The following is a 20,847-nucleotide window of genomic DNA, read 5'->3' as shown; positions in this document are numbered from 1 at the left end:
GTGCGTGCGTGCGTGTGTGTGAAGGACCATGATTTGAAACCCCAGTAGAAATCGGCAGCTGAGATGCCGTTATTTTCCATCATCTATCATTTTATTGATTTGTCTATAAAAACAGTCAAACCTGCTGTCCACGAGCTTTATTGCTTTCCCCCCTTTATTAGTTTGCAGTTTGGGACATCCAGAGCTGTCTCTCTCCCGACAGAAAACTAATCATTTTCTTCAGACGCCTGTCACCCTCCTAACAGACAACACTCTGACAACTGTTGCAATCAATTAGGCCAAGCCGATCCTGATCACTGGAGAGTAGCTGCGCTAGTTCAAGGTCTTGAAAAAAAGATACTCTCTTTGAAGAAAAAAAAACGCAGAGGTGATATCGGCAGTAAATACACCCAATTTATAAGCAAAGGTCAAACAATGACCAATATCATTAAAACATCACCATATATTTAGCACATACAACAGTAAAACAAGAAACTCAGAAAGTTCAGTTTCACGTTTTACAATCAATGCTATAACTTGCTTGATTGAGATGATTTTCATTATTGATTACATCACAGTTAATTATTCAACAAAAGTGCAGAAAATAGAGAGTTGTCTTCAGATGTCTTCTTCTGACCAAACCCAAAATATAATCAAAGGTCACATTTTTACATTTAATAGTCAAACACTGAGCTGCAACTATAAGTATTTATCGTTATCTTTAAAATGTTAGAAAAAACTATTGCTTGAAACACTGGTAAAATAGTCATTTTCATTCATTTTCTGTCAAACTTCTAATCGATTAATCACCTAATAGTTGCAGCGCTAGTCAAAATCTGAACATTTTTGCTTTCAAAAAATTGATTAATTAATTATCAAAAAAGCTGCTGAGTCAGACTAATTGATCAATCAACTCATCACTTCAGCTCTAGTAACAATAATACTGCCGTATTTGTGCAACACTACTCTTTTTCTTTTGTCCACAATAAAGCAAGTCTCATTGCATTCTCCAGAACAGATACTAAAGCAAACATCCCGGAGTTATGATCACAAATAATTATTATGAAACACCTGATTGAGAGGCAGAGGTGAACACAGTCATCAGTCACAGGACATTGGATTTAGCATGTCTGATACAGTGTTTGCTGGAGCTTCTATTAGGCGTTTCAGAGATTCACAGCTAATGGGGAAAAAAGAAAAAGAAAAACATTGGCATTTTTTGGGGTTGGAGTCTCCAGGCGAGATAATCCATCATTGGCCCAAACAGACCTAGAAATGAGCAAATCTATGTGTTGACAATGCCTGCGTATGTTTGTAATCAACAGTACATGAGGGGAAATACAACAGAGTTGCAGTGTTCCAAACCAAACTCTTATATTGACAGCCAAGCAAAGTGTGGCCAGAAGCAGCAGATGCATCTCTCTCTCTCTCTCTCTCTCTCTCTCTCTCTCTCCCTCTTTCTCTCTCTCTAAAACAGCCCACTTCTAGGGTGTGCAGCAAATTAAATTTACTGTAGTTAATAGAGTGAGCCTATGCTGCTAAATGTCAATTTCCTGACCAAGTCCTTCCCCTTGGAGAATGATTAGCTAATTTGGGCTGGGGATAAATGGGCTAACGCAGGACACACACAGATAAACAGCCACAGTTGGACCCCATGCCAAGCCCTTCCCCTGCTTTACATTTTATTGGCCTTATTATCTCCAGGGAAAATGGTTCCCCCTATGGCCTAAACATATTTTCATTTCTAATAAAAGGCCCTTGCTGGTTGCCCGCACGGAGAAACTCCCTCACACACACACACACACATATGCTGCCCCCTCGCAGCTCCCTCCCTCCATTCCCTCGTTTCAAAGTCCAATACATTAATTCGGAGCTCTGCAATTGGCTGGGACAGTTTTCCTTGTGAATTATCAATAGAGTAATTATGCTGCATGTTGGGAGTCGGGCTGAAGCTTATCGCCACTGACCCCCCGGTGCGCGCCAGGATATGATCCCTCACCACAGCCCATTGGGGTAATTATGTGGTCGGGTGTGAAGCTGGATGGTGTGTTACCCTTATCAGTCTGTATTCTATTTCTGTTTTATTGAAAATTGGACATTAATGGCAGCTACGCGATACCACTAGTGTCAGATAGAGGTGAACGTCTCCAATGTAATCTGACCCCATTTAAATCATTATTCATACTACGCAGTCTAGGGACGAAGAAAACATGAACAGACACAAACAAACAAAAAGAGCAATTATCCTCACTGTTCCTTTAACTTTATCTTCCCCGTATTCTAAATGTTTCTTCGTTCCCCCAACCACCATCCTCTGTTGGCTGGACAAAACACAGCTCATGTCCATATTGTATTTGTCCCGTGGCAGAGAATAACACACAGTGATGATGTTCTCAGTGATGCCCCGGGCAGCGTCCCTGTCCATTAGGTCAGTGTGGCGCAGCAGTGATTAATGGCTATGTAACTTTAACCCTATCGCATTTCAGTGGACACTGGAAACACTAAAAGCTAGAGAAGAATGAATCATCGTGGGACATAGACATACAGGTGTGTTGTTAAGTAGCACAGCTGGTAGAGCAGGCGCACATTCAATGAGGTTTACTCCTCAATGCAGCGGCCGCGGGTTCGACTCCGGGATGAGGAGGAAGGAAGGGCAAGCTAGTCTCATTTTGTTTGAAAATACTTCGAACGTCAACAAGAAGTAACGTCACCCAACATCGCTTAGAGCACCTTTAAAGACCTAAAATACAAAAATGACCATCTTAGTTTCTTGAATAGATCTATCTAATATAGATAGCCTTTGTCTTTTGTCATCAATCTTTCTGAAAAGCTGAAATGCAACCCTGGAGTCATCTGTGCATAATCTATTTTGAGGTAAATGGATATCTACTACTGTACTTGTCTAAAACATAGGTCCACAATCCCTATCAGTATTTAATCTTCGTAAAATGATGGTGCAGTTGGCGTACGGTCGCAAAATATGGACAGAAAATGGCAGTATTATGTTTCAGCTTTTCACAACGGAGAGAGAAATTGTCCATGGAAAAGTACAAAAACTGGACCACAGAAGCCAGTGGAACAGAGGCTAGACCAGAAAATTACACTATGCCTTAAACAATATTAACTGTGTAATGTTGGACAGACTAGACAGAGATGGTACTGTACAATTTGTTACAATTGGCGGCCTGAACTGACCTCGAAAAATACAATCCAAAATTCATAGCAGTTTTCTGATTAACTTCTTCTAGAAACAATGCATTTTGAAAGCCTAAAATTTGTTTAATAATTTTTGGAAACTACAATTTATTTTACACAACACAGCATGTTGGTAGTACAGACCTATCAAGTAACACACACACACAGACACACACACACACACACACACACACACACAGACACACACACACACACACTTTCAAGCAATAGACAGATTGAAAAGGATACGAGCCTATTGAAAGTGAGAAGATCCATATTTGAAGAACTTCATTAATGCGCTGTTCCCCGCCGAGTTATTTCCAGTGACAGAGCACACAGCAGCAGCTTCATGTTCAAGTTAAAAGTCCCTTTTCTTTTTTTTCTGCCATTTCAATGTTTCTAAAAGCACCTTGAGTGAGCAATGTGCATTTCCTGCTGCCAAAAGACGTGGAAAACAGCTGTTCCTGCCTGACGCTGCCTGCTGAATGGAATGCAAATATGTTAACCATCCAGAATTTATTACTTTTGAGTGCTCTTCAAACGCAACGGCAGACACAAGTTTAATTTATGATATTCCTCTAATTATGAGAGCTGTTGAAATCATTTCCCAAGCTGCTTCCTCCTTCCATGCAGCCATATTATCTGTTCCTTCGGTTCACAGTACATGCACACACGTGCGCACACACATTGACTCAGTCGTCTACCATTCACACCCACACAGAAACATAAATACACACACACACACTAAATAACGCACAAGGAATAACTGCAAAGTAGCTGATTGTGGGCACAATTAACACAGCAAAGACTGAACATGAAAGATTCAGAGAAATGTTTTTTCTCCACCCCCCTCGGCTTCATAAAAGCAATGTTTAGATTTGTCATAATCTTCAGTTTGCTTTTAATTTAGCAGTCGTCAACACAAACGTCTGCAGTGGCCTGCTATGCTGTGAAGCAGAAATGAGATCCCCATGCAGGCCACCCACTCACTACAACCCCCATATGCATCCAAACACACACACACACACACACACACACACACACACACACATATACACACACGGTTACAGCCACAAGCCACAAGGTCAAGTCATTTAGCAGAGTTCAAAGGCCTTCACAGACCCCTCAGATCTATATAAACCTACAACGGCCAGCCAACGATGAGGGAAAAGATGCCTTTCTGCAGCAAGATGTGGTTTCCACGTGCGTGCATGTGCATGTGTGTATATGCGCATGGATGTGTGTTGATTACACTGGCGTCTTCTTTGGCGCATATGCCCAGTGTCACTCAACCGCCTCATCGCAATCCTAAACTTGGCCGTCTGGTGTGCACCCGCAACCTTTGACCTCCATGCAGCCAAAGCTCGACATGACACCCATTAGCAGCTGGAGCCGAGGGGGGCCCTGGCTCAGCCACTCAGCCCAGACACAAGGTCAAGTGAAGGTCACACTCAGACTAGGTGCTAACTTGCCAACTCGCTCACAGCCACTCACGCAATCGAAACCCACTTTTTCCCTCCTTCCATCCATCACGGCCCTGTTACAATTAGTTACGCCGAGTTAGGAGAGAGTTGTTTTGGTTGTCATAGCCTCCATCTGTAAAGCTGAAGGACTCTTGGAGCGAGTACAGACTAGACAAGAGAGGCAATGGGTGAACAACAGCAGGAGGCTAAGGAGGAAGAAGTAACAATAAGATTAGGAGGAAAAAAAGTTATATAAAGTTGGGGGGTCAAGAACAACCAGGGTAACAAAAAACGAGGGCGAATGAAAAAGAAAAGCCTAAAACGACTTATGGAGAGGACCGAGAAGACAGCCGTGCTTCACTTCAAGCTGGCTCCAATTAGCAGGTGTGCTCTCAGACACTCGCTCTCCCTCTCTCTCTCTGGTCAGGGAAGATGTATTTTTCTGCCTTTTATACGCATGTATTTATGAAGTGGTAGGAGATCTGAGGGCCCTTAGCATAACAGCCTTTTATTGTTTAAATGTGGACTGCTCGGCCCCGTGTGCTTAAGTGATTTAGGAACCTCACAACTCCGGTATAAGAAAAATCATAAACGCTGAGACAAACCATGTGGGTGGACTGTAAAAGGCACCAAGGAACGGGCCGACAAAAAGCAGACACACATTCCACTACTAAAGGGAAACTACACTTAATTAAACACCCAAGACACAACTGGAACAGAGCCCTGTAAAAAACTATTAGTTTCCCCTCTTCAGTGGAATAACATAAAGTTGTCTTCTGGCAGAACAGACGCTTGTCTCATGAAGAAGTTTCTAAAAATCTTTTCCTTTTTTTTTTCAAACTGCTGTCAAGATTGAATAAGACGAAGGAGAGAGAGAGAGAAAAGAGACAAATGGAGAAAGAGAAATCAAGAAATGAAAAGAAAGCACTCCACCCTCGGAGGGGAAAAAGCCTCTCCCCTCCACTACATGTCCCATGCACAGCGATGGAAGCAGCCCACGGAGAAAGCTGCTATTACCTCTCTTTCTTTTTCTTTTTTTAACAATCATGGTTGGGGGATTTTTTTGTGAAGCATAGCAGCACTGCGACACTGACCAGTTTGGTAAACCATAAACACAGAAACATATAGACTTTTCTGAAAAACTCTGCATAGATACGTTGCGTTAAGGGACCTCGATATATTGGAACAAAATCTCGAGTTTTCCTTCTGTTATCTCTACAGAATGTTGTTGCTGATACAGCCACAGTCACACAATTTCTATTTTAAAAACTTAAATTAAATCTTTATGTTTAGAGGTATTTTTTTATCTATGTATTTTATGAGTCAGAACACATTCTTTCACAGAAATGTTTGATTTGATTTGCTATGCGCTTTTGACAGCAGGATCCAAATGATGTGACATGTTACAGTGATGGCACAAATGTCATTCATTACACATCTGCAGTAGCACATGAGAGACGGGGAGCACTCTTTGTGATGCCACTTTTTCTGGGTGTCAATATCCCACAGAGTTTACAGCAAAATCTGGCTAACTTCCACTCCAGCAAAACTGTTGACTGCATTTAAAATAATTACATTTCCCCGGCTTTGATTTCAAGCCAAAATTGCGACGTCTACATCTCTGTTCAACCAGTTACAGAAGTGTTCTGCTCTTTGTTCAGCCAATCATACGACAGTTGGCCACGTATATTTTGGGCGATCTATCTATCTCCACTTCCTCCTCATGTCCTCAACTCTGCCAAAACCCAAATGGATAGACAGAACAAAAAAGGAAGACAAATTTCAAATAGAAAAACTCATGCGCATGCTGAGAAAGTGTTTCATTACTTTGAAAAAGATTGTCAAGGTTTCAGTCAAGGCGCACATGATCCTTGTTTCATTCCTCTGCCATTCTCTCTCATTTTTCTCTTCCTTTTCCACAAATAAATTGCTAAACGTGTGAATGGAACCACATGCTTGTGTGTGTGCGCGTCTATGTGTGTGCGTATGTGTGGTTCCTTTTCTTGTCCAAAGTGAACTGACAAGTGCAGGCAGTGGTTCCATTAACTGGCAATTTGCTCTCAAGTTGTCCAGGAGGGAGAGAAGGAATAAAGGAGTGTTTTTTGGCAGGACAACGCACATGGCTCTGCTTAGGACGAGTTAAGTGAGGCGCTCCCACACATAATCCTAGGCCATCATTCAACACTCTCGTAATGCACACACTCTCAAATATGCAAGGTCTTACATGTGGATATGACAGCTTATATGGAGATCAATGCCTCAGATAATGAAAATGTAAATCTATTGTAAGCATGCACATATTTACTTAATAAACACATTGATAAATGTGTGCTAAAAAGTCAACGCTGTCAGTCTGAATATGACTGTGCATATGCGCCAGCCTTTTGTAAAGACCAACCGTATAAGTCCACACGGGCTCCTTCTGAGTCCAAGAGAACTATGGTGTCCATATGGTTTAAGCCAGAGCGTGAGTAGAGTACAAGGTAAACACGGCTGACTGAGGTTTGTCCATGCATCCACTCTGCATGGGTCTCTACGGACTGGCTCAAAACCTGGCCACTGAATCACACACACATAAAGATACCTCTCTCCCTCTGTGTGTGTAGCATGTTTTAGAGTGAAAAGAAGAACTGTGGACAGACGGTGGTGTTTCTCTGTGCATAAATTAAGAGCAGAAGCTGTTAATTAGAAGTGGGAAAATAAGCAAACTTTGCTAATCGGCTACTTGGCAAGGTGACCTCTGGGTGCACCACTGTCATTCTAGGAGCTGCTGTCCTGCTGGGCGAGTGGCACGGGGGGGAACTGTGCAGGTCTGGCTATGAGCAGCAGGCAACTGGTAGAGCCCCCCCCCCCCTCGCGCTCTCTCTCTCTCTCTCTCTCTCTCTCTCTTTCTCTCTTTACCCCTCCTTCTCCGCCCAGAGCGTTATTAGACCCAGGGCTCAGCGGCAGCTCCAAACAGCTCAATGAAAACACACAGGGCCTGCCAATTAGAAATAATTAGACAGTCATTTCAGTGGCAAGTCTTTTTAAGTGCATATATAACGACGCAATGATGCTTATTAGCCGGCCTGAGCCGGCGAGGACCAGGGCCTCAAACGCTTTGGCGCTGGAGAAAATAATTATGCCAGTGATCACAAAGCGAGCTGCACATCTCTGTACTTCACCTCCACGCGTTTCAAAAATCCACTTCATTAGCTCCTGTAATTAATCCTCCATTAATTGCAGGAAAAGCCCAGTTTACCTCCCTTCGTTTCTAATTATCATCTTATAAATAGTTATGGTTCTAATTAATGTGTTCATTAGGCAGGATATTTCTCTCAAAGCCTCGCTGGGAGCCAAAGGTCCGGCTCGGCTCTCTCTGAAGCCTAACCAGCCAGAAGGTGAGGCCATCCTGCCTGCATTTGCTTTTATTTTACTACATTCAACCTCCTAATTGGCATTTAAAACCCAATTTGGAAGAACTTCAAGAAGCTTAAATAGGAGAGAGAGGCAGAGAGAAGGCAGGAAGGAAAGAGAGAGAGATGTATTTGGTGTTCATTTCCCTGTGCCAGAGCTAAAAGTGTTTCTGTCTCCGTCTTCCTCTTGGTCAGGCCAGACGGATGAGGCCTTCCACGGTCATAAAGTGAACACAATGAGGGCTGATGGCATGTATTAGTCTTTGGCATCATAGAGGCATATTTGCAAAACATTGCAAGTGTGGGAGTGTCATACTTCTACTGGGTTTCAGTCATCAAACAGCCAAATTTTGTCTTTCGTATTTAAAGTCTGCTCTCTATGATATTTAAATGAATCACAAAGATTTGTGTTCAAACAGCTTTCAAAAAGGAAAATTACTCAGCGCTCTAAATGATTACAGCTGTGAGCTTTAAAAAAAAAAACATAATGCTTTTTTGTCAACTTTTGTTAAATTCCTAAACTTATAAAAAATATGAAGCATTTATAATGTAATAACAATTTCTTAGATCGTTATGTTGGGGAAACAGTGAATCATACCCGAGCACTGGATACAATTGTGTTTATTGCAATAATCGGAAGAAATAAAGTTGCATTATATTAAAACAGTGATTATTCTATTTCACTACTACATGACAGTCATTTTTACGGCACTACATTAAAGTGTTTCTATCGCTCTGAAGTAATTGCATCTCTCTATGAGTGGCATGATAAAGCATGTAATGAATCAAAATAAAAAAAACTATAATGTCTTTTACTTTGTTTATTTAACAAGCATATTAAATGCTAATAACTCCACAGTTTGAGGACCTTTTCACCTCCACACTAAAAAAAAAACACGGACAAAAAAAGACATACAAATAACTAGAAAAGAAAAGCTGTTACCTTTTATTAGACACTATTCAGATTCTCTTCATCCTGATAGTGATCAAGAGCTACAGTACATGCATTTAATAACCTACTAATTTAACCAGTTACTTCATCTGGATGAGCAGGTAAGAAAATATGCACCGGTGATTTAACATGTCTTTAATGTCTTTGGAAAAAGCTGTTTGGATGTGTAATAATCATGTTATCCCTGTATTACTTAATTGGGATAAATTACTAAATGTAAGAGTTACAGTTAATACAGAACTACTTTTTTTTCCGACCAGATTAATGAGTTGGATGATCTCTAAAGTCTGAATTTTCTTTCCTATTTTTTAAATATCACAATCGGATTTAAACACAAATCAATGTGCTTGGGCCCTTTCTGTTTGGACAGCTGATGCCCGAGAGATTTTTCCTTCATACAATGTCTAAAAAGCACAACTACCTTTCCAGTCAAGGCTATGACATAACCGGATTTATGTGTAGTAACTCCCATTTTTTTAACAGGTGGAAAAAAAAGAGAAAGGGCACAACTCTTTGATGTTAAACTAGTCTTTGTTTTGGACCATCAGACTAACTCCCTCATTTGATCATCTATATGAGAGGACTGGTGTGGTGCCTTTTGTGAGGTGTGTGTGTGTATGTGTGTGTGTGTGTGTGTGTACTCTACAGCTAGGTTGCTACCCATGGGAGTGTGTTGTGAGCCTGCAGGATGGAGGAGTGGGGTTGGGGGGAGCACGGCTTGGCAAAAGTGAGGGGTGAGAAAGGGGGGTTTTCCTCTGGCGGTAGAGGGTAACACTGCTTGCGGCGAAGCGGGGATGAAAGAGGCTGTCTGTGTCAGTCACTTATTCCTCCCTTTGGTAAATAAAGGTTTCTGACAACAAAGCCGAGCAGCGCTTGACTGGCCTTTACAGCAGATAAATAAAAAAGACAACACAGAGAAAGAGAGTAAGAGAGAGAGAGAAAGGAAAAAAGAGAGAAACAACAAAACGCGGTCAGATCTCCCGACTGGAAGCATGTTGATTTTTATGGAGCGGTGAAGACGCAGCCGAACTAAACCAGGTTATCTTTCAGTTTAAATCAACACTTTGCAAGTTGGGTAATAGGGGAAGAAGGAAGAAAGAGCTGAATGTCATCCTGTGGAAGGTTGGAGAAGAAAAGATGTTGAGAGTCCATGGGATAACAGACAGACGGATGAAAAACAGCCTGAAGCCTCCTAAAAACCAGTATAGTATACGTCTAGACTAACGTGAGACCCCTTTAAAACAGTCAGAACACCACGTGAGATACTGCAACTTAAAGAAGAAAAAGGATGTAGATTTGTTTGCATTCGTCCTCATTTTATTTCCTATCCGTCAGCCCCACCATTTGTGCCTTATGGTTCCCTCATAATAGCAAGATCTCAGCAGTTTGTTGAGGAAACCAGATTTCACTTGTCATGTCCTCAAAACACACTCAGGGCTGCTTCCCTTATGAAGCCAGCGACACCCAAAACCACCTGCTACATCACACAGAGTCTTAACTGTGTGAATAAATAAATGTTGGACACAAATGTGCAGAACAATTTCCACCCTGTCACCTGAGAGGGGAATTGCTGATCCAGGTGCAATGAAAAGCTGAGAGGCCACGCTGCTCACCCACTATAAAGTCGCTGATTTTTCTCACCCCACCTCGGTCTTCTTGCGCTCGACTGCCCTACCTTCGCTTTCCTCCCCCTCAAAGACCTTTTCACTCCTCCCTTCGGTTCCTCGCCTCGGCCCTCCCCGTTACCAAGCCGCCTGGATGACCTTGCGCGCGCTCTTTGTCGATGCTAGGCAGGAAAAGCTATCTAGCAGATGTACGACACCTCATCTCATACAGGGGAAAATTGCTGTGTGAAATAAATACCAGGCCATCGCTCAAGCCCTGCACGCACACATGCATGCACACACGCCGGCAGTCCAGTGCAGAAAGCAGAGCTCATATCATGGAAACTAAAACATCTACATTACCTTGTTCCAGCAAGACATGACAGGGCGGCCTAGAGGTTGACGCTCTCATAATCAGAAGACCAAGGCAATGATACTAGCTAGATCTGGTTGCTGGTCTTTTATCAGCCATGCCTTCTGACCTCTCTAAAAGAGGACAGCAGAATGTGGGATCACCCAAGTGTCTTATTATTGTTATTATTACATCCTATGTTTCATGTCAGCCTTAAGGCAGGAGACCAGATCTGGGACCTCATCTGAAGCTCTAGCAGGTAACCCTCATGCACAACACATCCTTTTGACTTCTGTATTGCATTTAAAACACTGCAATAATGTCTTGTATAATGCTATAAATGTACCTATTGATTTTTACACCACAAAAACCTTTATGTCACAACTTTAGCTTGGACTTGGACAGCACCCATACAAACTTTTAAAATGCTGCCCCTGACTGTCCGTCTTGGTCTAGTCCCGCTTTGCCACACCTTCCTACGGGAGGGTCTGGCTAGTCCATACAGCACTCCGGGATGGGATTTACCCTGCAGAGATCCGAGAAAAGGTTAACCATAGTCCTCAGAAATCGACCAGAGTTGCAACAGTGGCAACAAAAAGGAAGCCCAAGGCAATGGCTATCCGGCCTACGTGAATAAAATTCAAGGGCGCAATCCCGGAAGTGGAAAGTTGAGGATATAGACTAGTCTTGGCCCAACCCACAGTACTTTCCACTTCTCTAACTAAGCTCCAGTTCTCATCCAGCCTCTGGAGCTCCAGGATGGCTGAGATTTTCCTGATTCTGGTCTGCTATCCTAGTATGGTGGGTCGTGCGTTTAGCTCCTTATCTACTGCATCTCCTCTAGGGGAGAGACAGATAATTAGAGAACTCATTCTGATTAGAGCCCTGACAGCAGCCCAGTGATGAAGACACTTCAGTTTAGCGGGGCTAAACCCTGACGCTAGCACTCTGCCCTGCTAACTCAGCACACCCGTGAAATATTAATAAGGAAAATGTAAGCATTTGTGTGTGTGCCTCGCAGTTTATGCTCACCTATGTTAGTGCATGCACACATGAGTGAATAAGCACCAATGAATAAAATGCTCAGCTTGGCTTTGACGGGTCAAGTGGTGGATTTGTCGCACCTGCCATTCCTCCGTGGCTTCTAACGGTGCCTATGAAGCGAACTGTTAAATGAATGAAGGACTGACAGAATGACTGACTGAGCCACACACGTTTAACCCCTGCTGTGGACGCCCATAAAAGCGCAGCACTACAACGCTCCGGTGTAGTGCTCCAGCTCACCTAAAGACAGGCCTGTGATCCAGCTGTGATGAGAAGCTCTCATCGTCTTTGTTGGACTGCGAACACATCAGATCACTTTATGCTGCTGCCGCCATGCTGCACTCTGTTCGCCCCCAGTGGACTAGGTCCTGACACCCCTCTGAACGTGAACATGCATTCACGCAAATCTGCACATGCATACGCTTAATCAACCCCACACATGGTGGTGCGCACACAGGCAGGCAGGCAGGCAGGAAGGCACACACACACACACAGCCTGATATGCCTGCTCAGATCAAAGAGAATAAACATTAATGGCAAATAGGTAATCTGCTCCTCTTGTCTGTTTTACATTTCAGGGCAAGATTGACTGCCTCTGGGGGACCTGGCCCTTCTCTGATTGAGGGCAGGGAAAAAAGGAGAATGAGAGTAGGAAAGGAGGAGGCCACGATAGATGGTAAACACATGACAGAGCATTATTCTTATTTCATGTTCCCCTTTATTTTTTATTTATACATGAGAGATAGAAAAGAAGGTAATAAAACCCCCTCCCTTCAACGGCCCCACTATGGTCCTAATATTCTCCCCTGCAATATTCTGATACAGACATTATTATTCTCATTTCTTCTGAATAATATCCCTCTCTCGGGCCTATCTGTTCTCTCTACCAGTGCTCGCTTTTGTCTCTCCTCCTCATTTTCCTCCTTCAGGATCTTCTCCACACTCTCCCTCTCCTGCACTAACTCAACCTATTCCCTCCACACTTTTCCATTCTCTTCTAACTTCTCGTCTCTCCAGTCAGTGCGCTCGGCCTCGTCTTGCTTCTGTCTTTCATATTCTGAAGGTGATGCCGGGTTGGTGTGGCTGGGGGGGGGGGGGGGGGGGGGGGGGGGGGGGGGGGGGGGGGGGGGGGGGGGGGGGGGGGGGCAAGCACCTTATATCCTATCTGTGTATCAATCATGAGGTCCTGTCCACTCAATCCTCCTCTGATCCATCAGCCAGCCTCTCCGGCAGCTCACACACACACACACACACACACACACTCACACACACACTCACCCCTAATGGCAGTCGGGGCACCTGTGCACTACAACTTGCTTTCGTTTCACAACCACAGTGGATGCAGAATGTGCAGTATCCCTCAACAATGCTGTACAGGATAACAGTACTGCTACTAAGGAGACTGCCATCAAATAACTGCATAAATTCATCATCAATGCCACCATTTTGCACATCCCCACCTCCAACACCCCGCCTCCACCTCGTAACACCCCACCACGCACTCCCACCAGCACCAACCCACCTGCTCCTCGCTCACCGCTAAGCCGATTACACAACGCAACCCTCCTAATCACAGTACAGCGTTTGTAAACACCGATGTCATCGACTGCAGTTCTAAATCTCCCAAATCCCCCCTACCCTTCATCTCACACCACACCAGTAATGCCATTTGCAACTGATGTTTTAATCACCGCTGTGAGTGACTGCCACTGTAGCACAGAGAGAAGGGCGACAACGTGTGAAAACTGTTCGGACAAATTCTCTCCATTCCGGTTTCAGATTTGTGCAAAACGGAAATATGTTCCTTGTTCTGAAGCCACAAAATGTTTTGTGATTTGGTTGGAGAGTTGAAATATGGTGTCTTCTTATGGGACTATCAACCACTCTTAGGTCAAAACGTCTCTGCTGCATCATCCATTCATCCTGACAGCTTCATAATGAAGAGATAAAAACTCTTTTTTTCTTTGTGATTAAAATGATCTCTTCTCTCCCCCCAAAACCATACACAAGTAAACAAAGGGCCTTGCTCGCGCATAAATTATAACAACCTTTTCTTTAATAGCGCATCTGTGCATGTTTGTGTGTGTGTGTGTGTGTCTGTGTGTGTGTGTGAGTGATTTCAAAACAACACAGTTTACTGCTTCATTAGCACTAGATTAGCTATGTTAATGATATGGACCACCACACACAGAGATGTTGCCTTTATGTTTCTGAAAGGGAAACACGACTGACTATGACTGTTTGTCTGTGTGTGTGTGTGTGTGTGTGTGTGTGTGTGTGTGTGTGTGTGTGTGTGTGTGTGCGCGTGTGTGTGTGTGTGTGTGTCTGTTGCAGGTGTGTACACATAAGTCTTGCATGAATAAGTTATTCCGTTACAAAAACAAGTCAGCTACACATAATAATCATAATTCAACAAAGTATGTATGGGTAATGATGTTTTAATTGCATTAATGAGTGAAAGAAGAGCTGCTGCCAGAAGAGATTTGGGAAGGATATGACTGCTGTTATATGACCTGCTGTCTCTGCGGGTCTCCGTTTCATTAGTACTCGCGCAGTAAGACAGATCGTCAGGGCAAACAGACACAAATACATGCGCACGCAACCGACTAAACCAGACCTAAAACGCCATGTGGCTCCATCTGATGACATAAGACATAAATCCAAAATGACGTGTTTGTTGACACTGAAGTAAACTTCCAAAAGTCGTATTGATTTTTTTTTTTTTTTTTTAAATAAGAAAAGTCTGCAATGGCATTCCACATACTGATTTGTAATACCAACACCCAATGAGTGCTTCAAAGTGCATTTGTTTTTGCTACTCCTAAATGATGTAACCATTGCTCATCACTCCTTCTATTTAGGTATTATATACTTTATCTTCAGTATGACTAAAACATTTTGTTTTCTATTTTAGCTTATTTGCATATTCTGTTTTGTTTTACTCTTTTTAAAAACCTATTCATGTCTTTTAATATTGTCTTTTTATATTGCCCTGTGTTGCTTTTAAGTCTTTTCTTAATGCCTTTCTGTACTATTTAAAGCACTTTGGATTACCTTGTTGAAACGTGCTATACAAATAAATTTGCCTTACCACCTAACACACAAAAGCTAAACACATATTTATTCAAAAAGACTTATCATTAATATTATAGTATTATTATGCACTAGTACTAATACAATTCTAAGGAAAAGATTGAAAATGCAATAATCCAGACACTTTCTTCAAGATTAGTTCAAGGTTGTCCGTAAATTGACAATCCTCTGGGTTCTATGGTTAGACTGTGGTTAGTGTGCGTACGAGAGGGATGCTGTTACCTCCTGTCTCGGCTGCGGGACCTGTGTGAGCGGTGGCTCCGCCCTTTGTCTCTCTCTACGCTGCGACTCCTCCTCTTGAGAGACGAACTGTGGGACGAGCTGCTGCTGGAACGTCGTCTTCTCCTGGCGCACACAGACCGAAAACACACAAACTCAATTCCATTCTTGGCGGAATCCTTAAAAACCAAACATCAGTCAGACAGCAGGGTTTGTTTTGCTGTTTATTTTGAGAGCAAATATGTCCTTGTGTCCCAGACAACCTTACCTACTATGAGCAGAGGTGACAGCTACTTTGCGTTAGGGAACACGCTTGTCTATGTCCGAGAGCTGCAGAGCAATGCAGGCTGCCCTACAGTTCCTCCACAGGGGCCTTTTGGTGGTCTGCCGCCCTTTAATGTGGCTACAGCAGTTTTTGTAGCGTCTGTTTTCCAGACATCCCTCAAACCGCATTCCTATTGATATCATGTAGCAGGAGGCCTTCATGGGGCTTAATGTGAATGCAGAAACCCCCCTATTCTTCTGTGTAAACAGTTATAATACATTATTTAAAATCTCCTCTTTTCTTTCACCAAAGCCAAAAATACCCAAATTCTTTCAGCACACAAAAAAAAAAACACATACACGGCCCAATGGAAGCTAAGCAAGATAGAAGGGAAGAAGAAGAAAAGCAATTCAAATAACACAGAGGCTGAACTATCAAATCAGATTTGTACCACTTAGAGCAGCGCAGGAAAGATCCATTAGTATTCCAAAGGCTGGATCCCATGAGCGGGGGCTTATGAAATAACTTCCACAGCCCTCTTACAACCACTTCACACATTACACAGAAGAAACACACAGTAGTGAGCTGAGGGGTTTTGGAAGGTGGCGTTAGCGCTTGTGCGAATATAACTTAATAAAAACAATGGCTCAACACATAGGAGTGGGAAGCGCTGGTTAACACAGAAGCTTTTTCACATGAATGCAACACCTAGCAAGTCCCCTCACACACACTTTTTCCCTGCGTTGCTCACGCTTTGTATGTCACGCACATAGCCATTAACACAGCGACTCTCTGCATACATGTTAATTATGTGGTCACGACGTGACCAGCCGAGAGCATAAGCACCCGTGTTTTACCACATGAGGTTTGTATGTTTACAGGTTGAAAAGGCCACAAAATGTGTGTCCTCTTAAATGAGTCTATTTAAGGGACTAGTTTCACGCAAACCTACACACAAGGTCTTGGTTAATTGATCAAAACGTATGGCTAATAGATGAGGGATTGTGGTCCCAGGGATTATACTTCCCACCCGGCCCCATCCCGCTCAAGCAGGCAATGACTTCCAATCAGCAGTAATGGACCTTGACCAAGCCTCATAAATAATTAGCATCCACTGGCCTTGTCTGAACAGCCAGTGGCAGCTGTGGCTGGATGGAGGAGGCCAGGTATAGCCACGAACCATTTGTTAAGGTGTCTGATTTTTAATGAACCTTGTTCCTCTGTATCAACTAAAAAACAAAGTGTGGTATTGCAAACATAAGGAAAAGCTTATAAAACAGGTCTAAGCTTGTAACCTTGAGATTGTGTTTATTTTATGACACTAGACACAAAATGAGCCATCTAAAACAGCCACTTCTACCTTTATATTTTTAGCTACATTTCATCTCTAAAATGGCCTCTAGCCCAAATACAGATGTAAACGAATACTTTCACTTTTTATAATAGTGATCATCTTCATTATTTTTGTGGAACTCATGTGACCAACTAAAATAGCGCAAAAATTCTAATTTGAATGTCATATCTGGTTCCTTAGCATAGCAGAGTCCTTATCTGGCATTCACTGTTGACAGTGCCAGCGTCCTTCACTGTACATCTTTTCATTTAACTCCTTAGTGATAACAAATATTCCATCCAGAAAGGTGTCGTCAATAATCCAGAGCAAGGACCAAAACTAACAATATCAGACAGCATTCTAAACCACAGAAAAAACTAAAAATGAAATACAAACCACTGTAATTTTACAGGTTTACACACACACCAAACAAACCTGTTTGGAATTCAACAATCTTTTTCTAAAATCTCCGTGTTTTAAATTTAGTTATTGCATGACATGTTGCGTAAAACACTGAATAATATAAACTCCCAACTTGGGTTTACCCTAAGGATGCACAATTATGTTTTGAAGCCATAAAAAAAGCATACCCATTATTTTCCGTAGAAATAAAACAGGGATTTTCCCATTTAAAACATAAACTCGACATAAAGGCCAATTCAACAGTAGGCCTTTTTTTAACAGAAGACATTTTGATAAATACACAACACACACACAGATATATATGAATATATACGTATATGTGTACACATATAGTACATACATACATACATACATGTATACATGTGGTACAATGAGCCAACCTAATAAATGAAGAAAAGCACAAACAATATTCTCAACCTTTGATTTACTTCTGCAACCACAGGGAAGATGAGCCTGGACCTGGGCTGCTGGGAAACATGCAGCATCAGAACCAGAACCAGAACCAGAGCAGCGCCCCGGAGATAAAACACAGTCGGTCTTGCTCAAGGACACTTCAGCAGGACAGACAACTTCTCCAATCAGAGAAGGAACGCTTGTTATGCACTCTCACCTTCTGTCTTTGTCCTTGTCTCTGGAACGGCTCCGGCGACTGGACCTTCGAGTCCGGCCGCCGGCCACCTTGCTGTTGGAGGATGAAGAGGAGGAAGAGGAGGAGGAGGAGGAGGACCGGCGACGCTGTTTTCTCTTCCTCCTGCTCCGACTGTCATCCTCACTATCGGACGAGCGCCGACCCATGCTGGCTGACTGTCAGATGACAAAAACACCCAAGAGCACTGTTCTCTCTGTCACTGAACACTTTTAGCAACAATTCGGTACAAATGTAAAGCTCCAGCATCGACACGAGCACACTCAACAACTCACCACAGCCAATGGTACATTCCTCTAACGTTACATACTTAGCTATGCACAACATGTATTATTAACCCAGCTATTTTAACAACAAAGGTAGATAACTACTGCGACATGTAGCTTAGCTTATCAGATACATGGAAGAAAATAACAGTTATGTAATACATATCACCGTTAAGGCTCTAACAACACTGTTGTCGCACGTGCCTTAACATAAAAGCGATAGATTAAAGATCATTGTTTTCTTTGGAGGCTAGCTAGTAGGCTAACTGTGCTACCTCCACTAACGTTTGGCTGTAACTAGTTCTTGTTCGGCCTTTCCAGCCACTTAACAGTAACCATGTCTCACACGGCAGTCAGTAAACGTTGCACGAGGGACGAAAGTGTAGCAAAATAAATGAGAAGATACCTTGAAATGAAAATCCCGCTCCTTACCTTTAAATCGCTGTGCAGCCCCACAGCTCAGCCATGCACTGCTAAAGAGACTCTACTCGTCAAACCGGAAATCACCGATCGAGTCCAGACAGAAGAATCACACAAAGAGCAATCGATTGAAGGACTGCTCTCATACATGGATGTAGATATAAAACACTGTCATCTGGTACCATCCCAGATTGGAATTAGGTATCCCTGATTCTCCCTAAATAATATATTCAGCCTCAAATGAGCCCTAAATACGGCAGTATTTTTGTTGTTTGTTATGAAAAAAAAAATATATATATATAGCCTATATATATAGGCTATATAGGCTATTAATATTAAAAGCCAACACTGACAGGTTGGTAGGCTTTGGTTTAGAGGTTTAAGGGTGCATTTGGATTCAGTGAACCTAGGCCTCAGGTAAAGAAGTAGCCTATATTTGAATTAGCCTACTGCATTGCTGATGGAAGCTATTCAGGATGGTTAGCCTTCTATAGCCTTCTATGTTGGCTTGATGCAGCATGGCCGCTTCTGACACTGAATCTTTCATCAATTGAGAAGTAGCCTATGAGGTCAATTAATGGAGCGGCAACATATCATCTTCACTTATCATTTTTAATCGTGAAATTGTAGCCTACTGCCAATCTTTATTTCAAGTCTCCAGTCAATTGAAAATATTCCAAAATTAATAATGTTTATTTATGTAGGCTGCATCAACAGTCCGGGCTCATGTTGCGTTTTGATCCGACGATCCCCCGCACACGCGCAGTGTCACGCACACCACTAATGGTAACACAAGCGAAACGTCTGTCAGTGATTTGCATGAGGTCATCCTCTCATAAAATAAGGTTTTACACCAGCAGAAACACAGCGAGAGCTGCGAGGGCAGACAGAGCATCCAAACAATTTCCAGCTTGGTAGAAACATTAATTAGTCTAATTCAAAATCACATACCGGGACTGAAGGTGAAACGACCACTGCTCCACTGACAACATGAATGAATCGACATAGGAGGAATGGAAACAAGTTAATATGGGCTTTCACTGCAAATAGATGGAGCCTTTGAGGCTGCTCATCACTGCGAGAATCCCTCCTGCTTTCAGATGCAGCAGAAACAATAGCAGGCTAATTATTGCCTACGGTTCAAGCTACAACATAGTTAATATTTAATTAGGGGAATTGTCAGAGCCCCTGTGTGGAATAAGGACTTTATATAGATTATGAATCTATATTAACTTTGCATCAAATGCATCCCGACGTTTTCAAAATCCCGCTGTATCCTGTTTCTTCCTCGTCATCTTACCTAATTGCTCTCTCTCCACTATACTTTCACCGCAAGTCAAGCATTGTTTATTTATTTTTGCAAATATAGGCAATCATTTGGGTGGGAAAAGGCGAGTTGGAACCGTTAATTAGTGAGCCCATTGGCAAAGCATCGCGAGAGGCATTATAATTAAACGTTTAGCTGCTATTTAACATCCTAATGGCTTAAAAAGTCCACTGAGAATAAATATTAAGCGACATAGTCTCGCTAATGATGAAAATTTAAAATACATAATTGCTGATTAGAAACCTAAAGCGTTCCATTATTTGTCTCACAGGGTCCCCAAACTTTCATGTCAGGCTTATAATCACACATTCTGGTGCACGTGCAAAAACATTAATGCAAGATAATAATGATAGGCTAATAATAATAATAATAATAATAATAATAATAATAATAATAATAATCATCATCATCATCATTTCGTTTATCATTATTGTTAAAATTTCAAATTAGGGCTCGAACAACTGCAATACGTTTATCATGAATACTTTAATTTGTGATTTTTTTGCAGTGAAATTCTGTTTCAAATCCAAAGCGACAACGTGGGTACATTTATTACACACGTCGAAAAAGTATCGATACTTTTACCAGGCCTCCAGCCAGCTGTATGCAACTGGGGGGTTCAATTCAAATGTGTTCACTTAAGCTTTCTCTAACAACTCTCAGTATTGAGTCGTTGCTTCTCCTCTCGGCATCCCAGCTGGTCCGCTTTTTTTCTTGTCTTTTTTTTTCATCACCTCTTTTCTCGCAGTGTCATCTCTGTGACTTATTTTACCCCCAGATCACAGAGATATACTGAGGAAGGACTCCTCATCCATGTGCTTTTCTCTCTCTCTCTCTCTCTCTCTCTCTCTTTTTAAGCCACACCCCTGCA

The 20,847-nt window shown here is 42.4% G+C and overlaps 2 protein-coding genes across 2 annotated transcripts in view; one reads left to right on the top strand and one right to left on the bottom strand.

Moving 5' to 3' along the window:
* The window catches only part of rsrc1 (arginine/serine-rich coiled-coil 1), a 110,722-nt gene extending 92,069 nt beyond the window's left edge, over positions 1-18,653 (bottom strand). The window contains exons 1-3 of the mRNA XM_034867108.1: positions 18,636-18,653; positions 17,928-18,121; positions 15,300-15,422 (exon numbers count right to left, since the gene is read on the bottom strand). Of these exons, the coding sequence (XP_034722999.1) occupies positions 15,300-15,422; positions 17,928-18,112 (308 nt within the window). The 5' untranslated portion in view covers positions 18,113-18,121; positions 18,636-18,653. The remainder of the gene's footprint in view (positions 1-15,299; positions 15,423-17,927; positions 18,122-18,635) is intronic.
* A 722-nt stretch (positions 18,654-19,375) lies between these two features.
* The window catches only part of shox2 (short stature homeobox 2), an 8,820-nt gene continuing 7,348 nt past the window's right edge, over positions 19,376-20,847 (top strand). Inside the window, exon 1 of the mRNA XM_034867750.1 lies at positions 19,376-19,435. Within this exon, the coding sequence (XP_034723641.1) occupies positions 19,376-19,435 (60 nt within the window). The remainder of the gene's footprint in view (positions 19,436-20,847) is intronic.

This window comes from Etheostoma cragini, chromosome 3 (assembly GCF_013103735.1).
Source record: "Etheostoma cragini isolate CJK2018 chromosome 3, CSU_Ecrag_1.0, whole genome shotgun sequence".
NCBI classification, from domain to species: domain Eukaryota; kingdom Metazoa; phylum Chordata; class Actinopteri; order Perciformes; family Percidae; genus Etheostoma; species Etheostoma cragini.
This window is presented reverse-complemented; position numbering and strand designations above follow the sequence as displayed.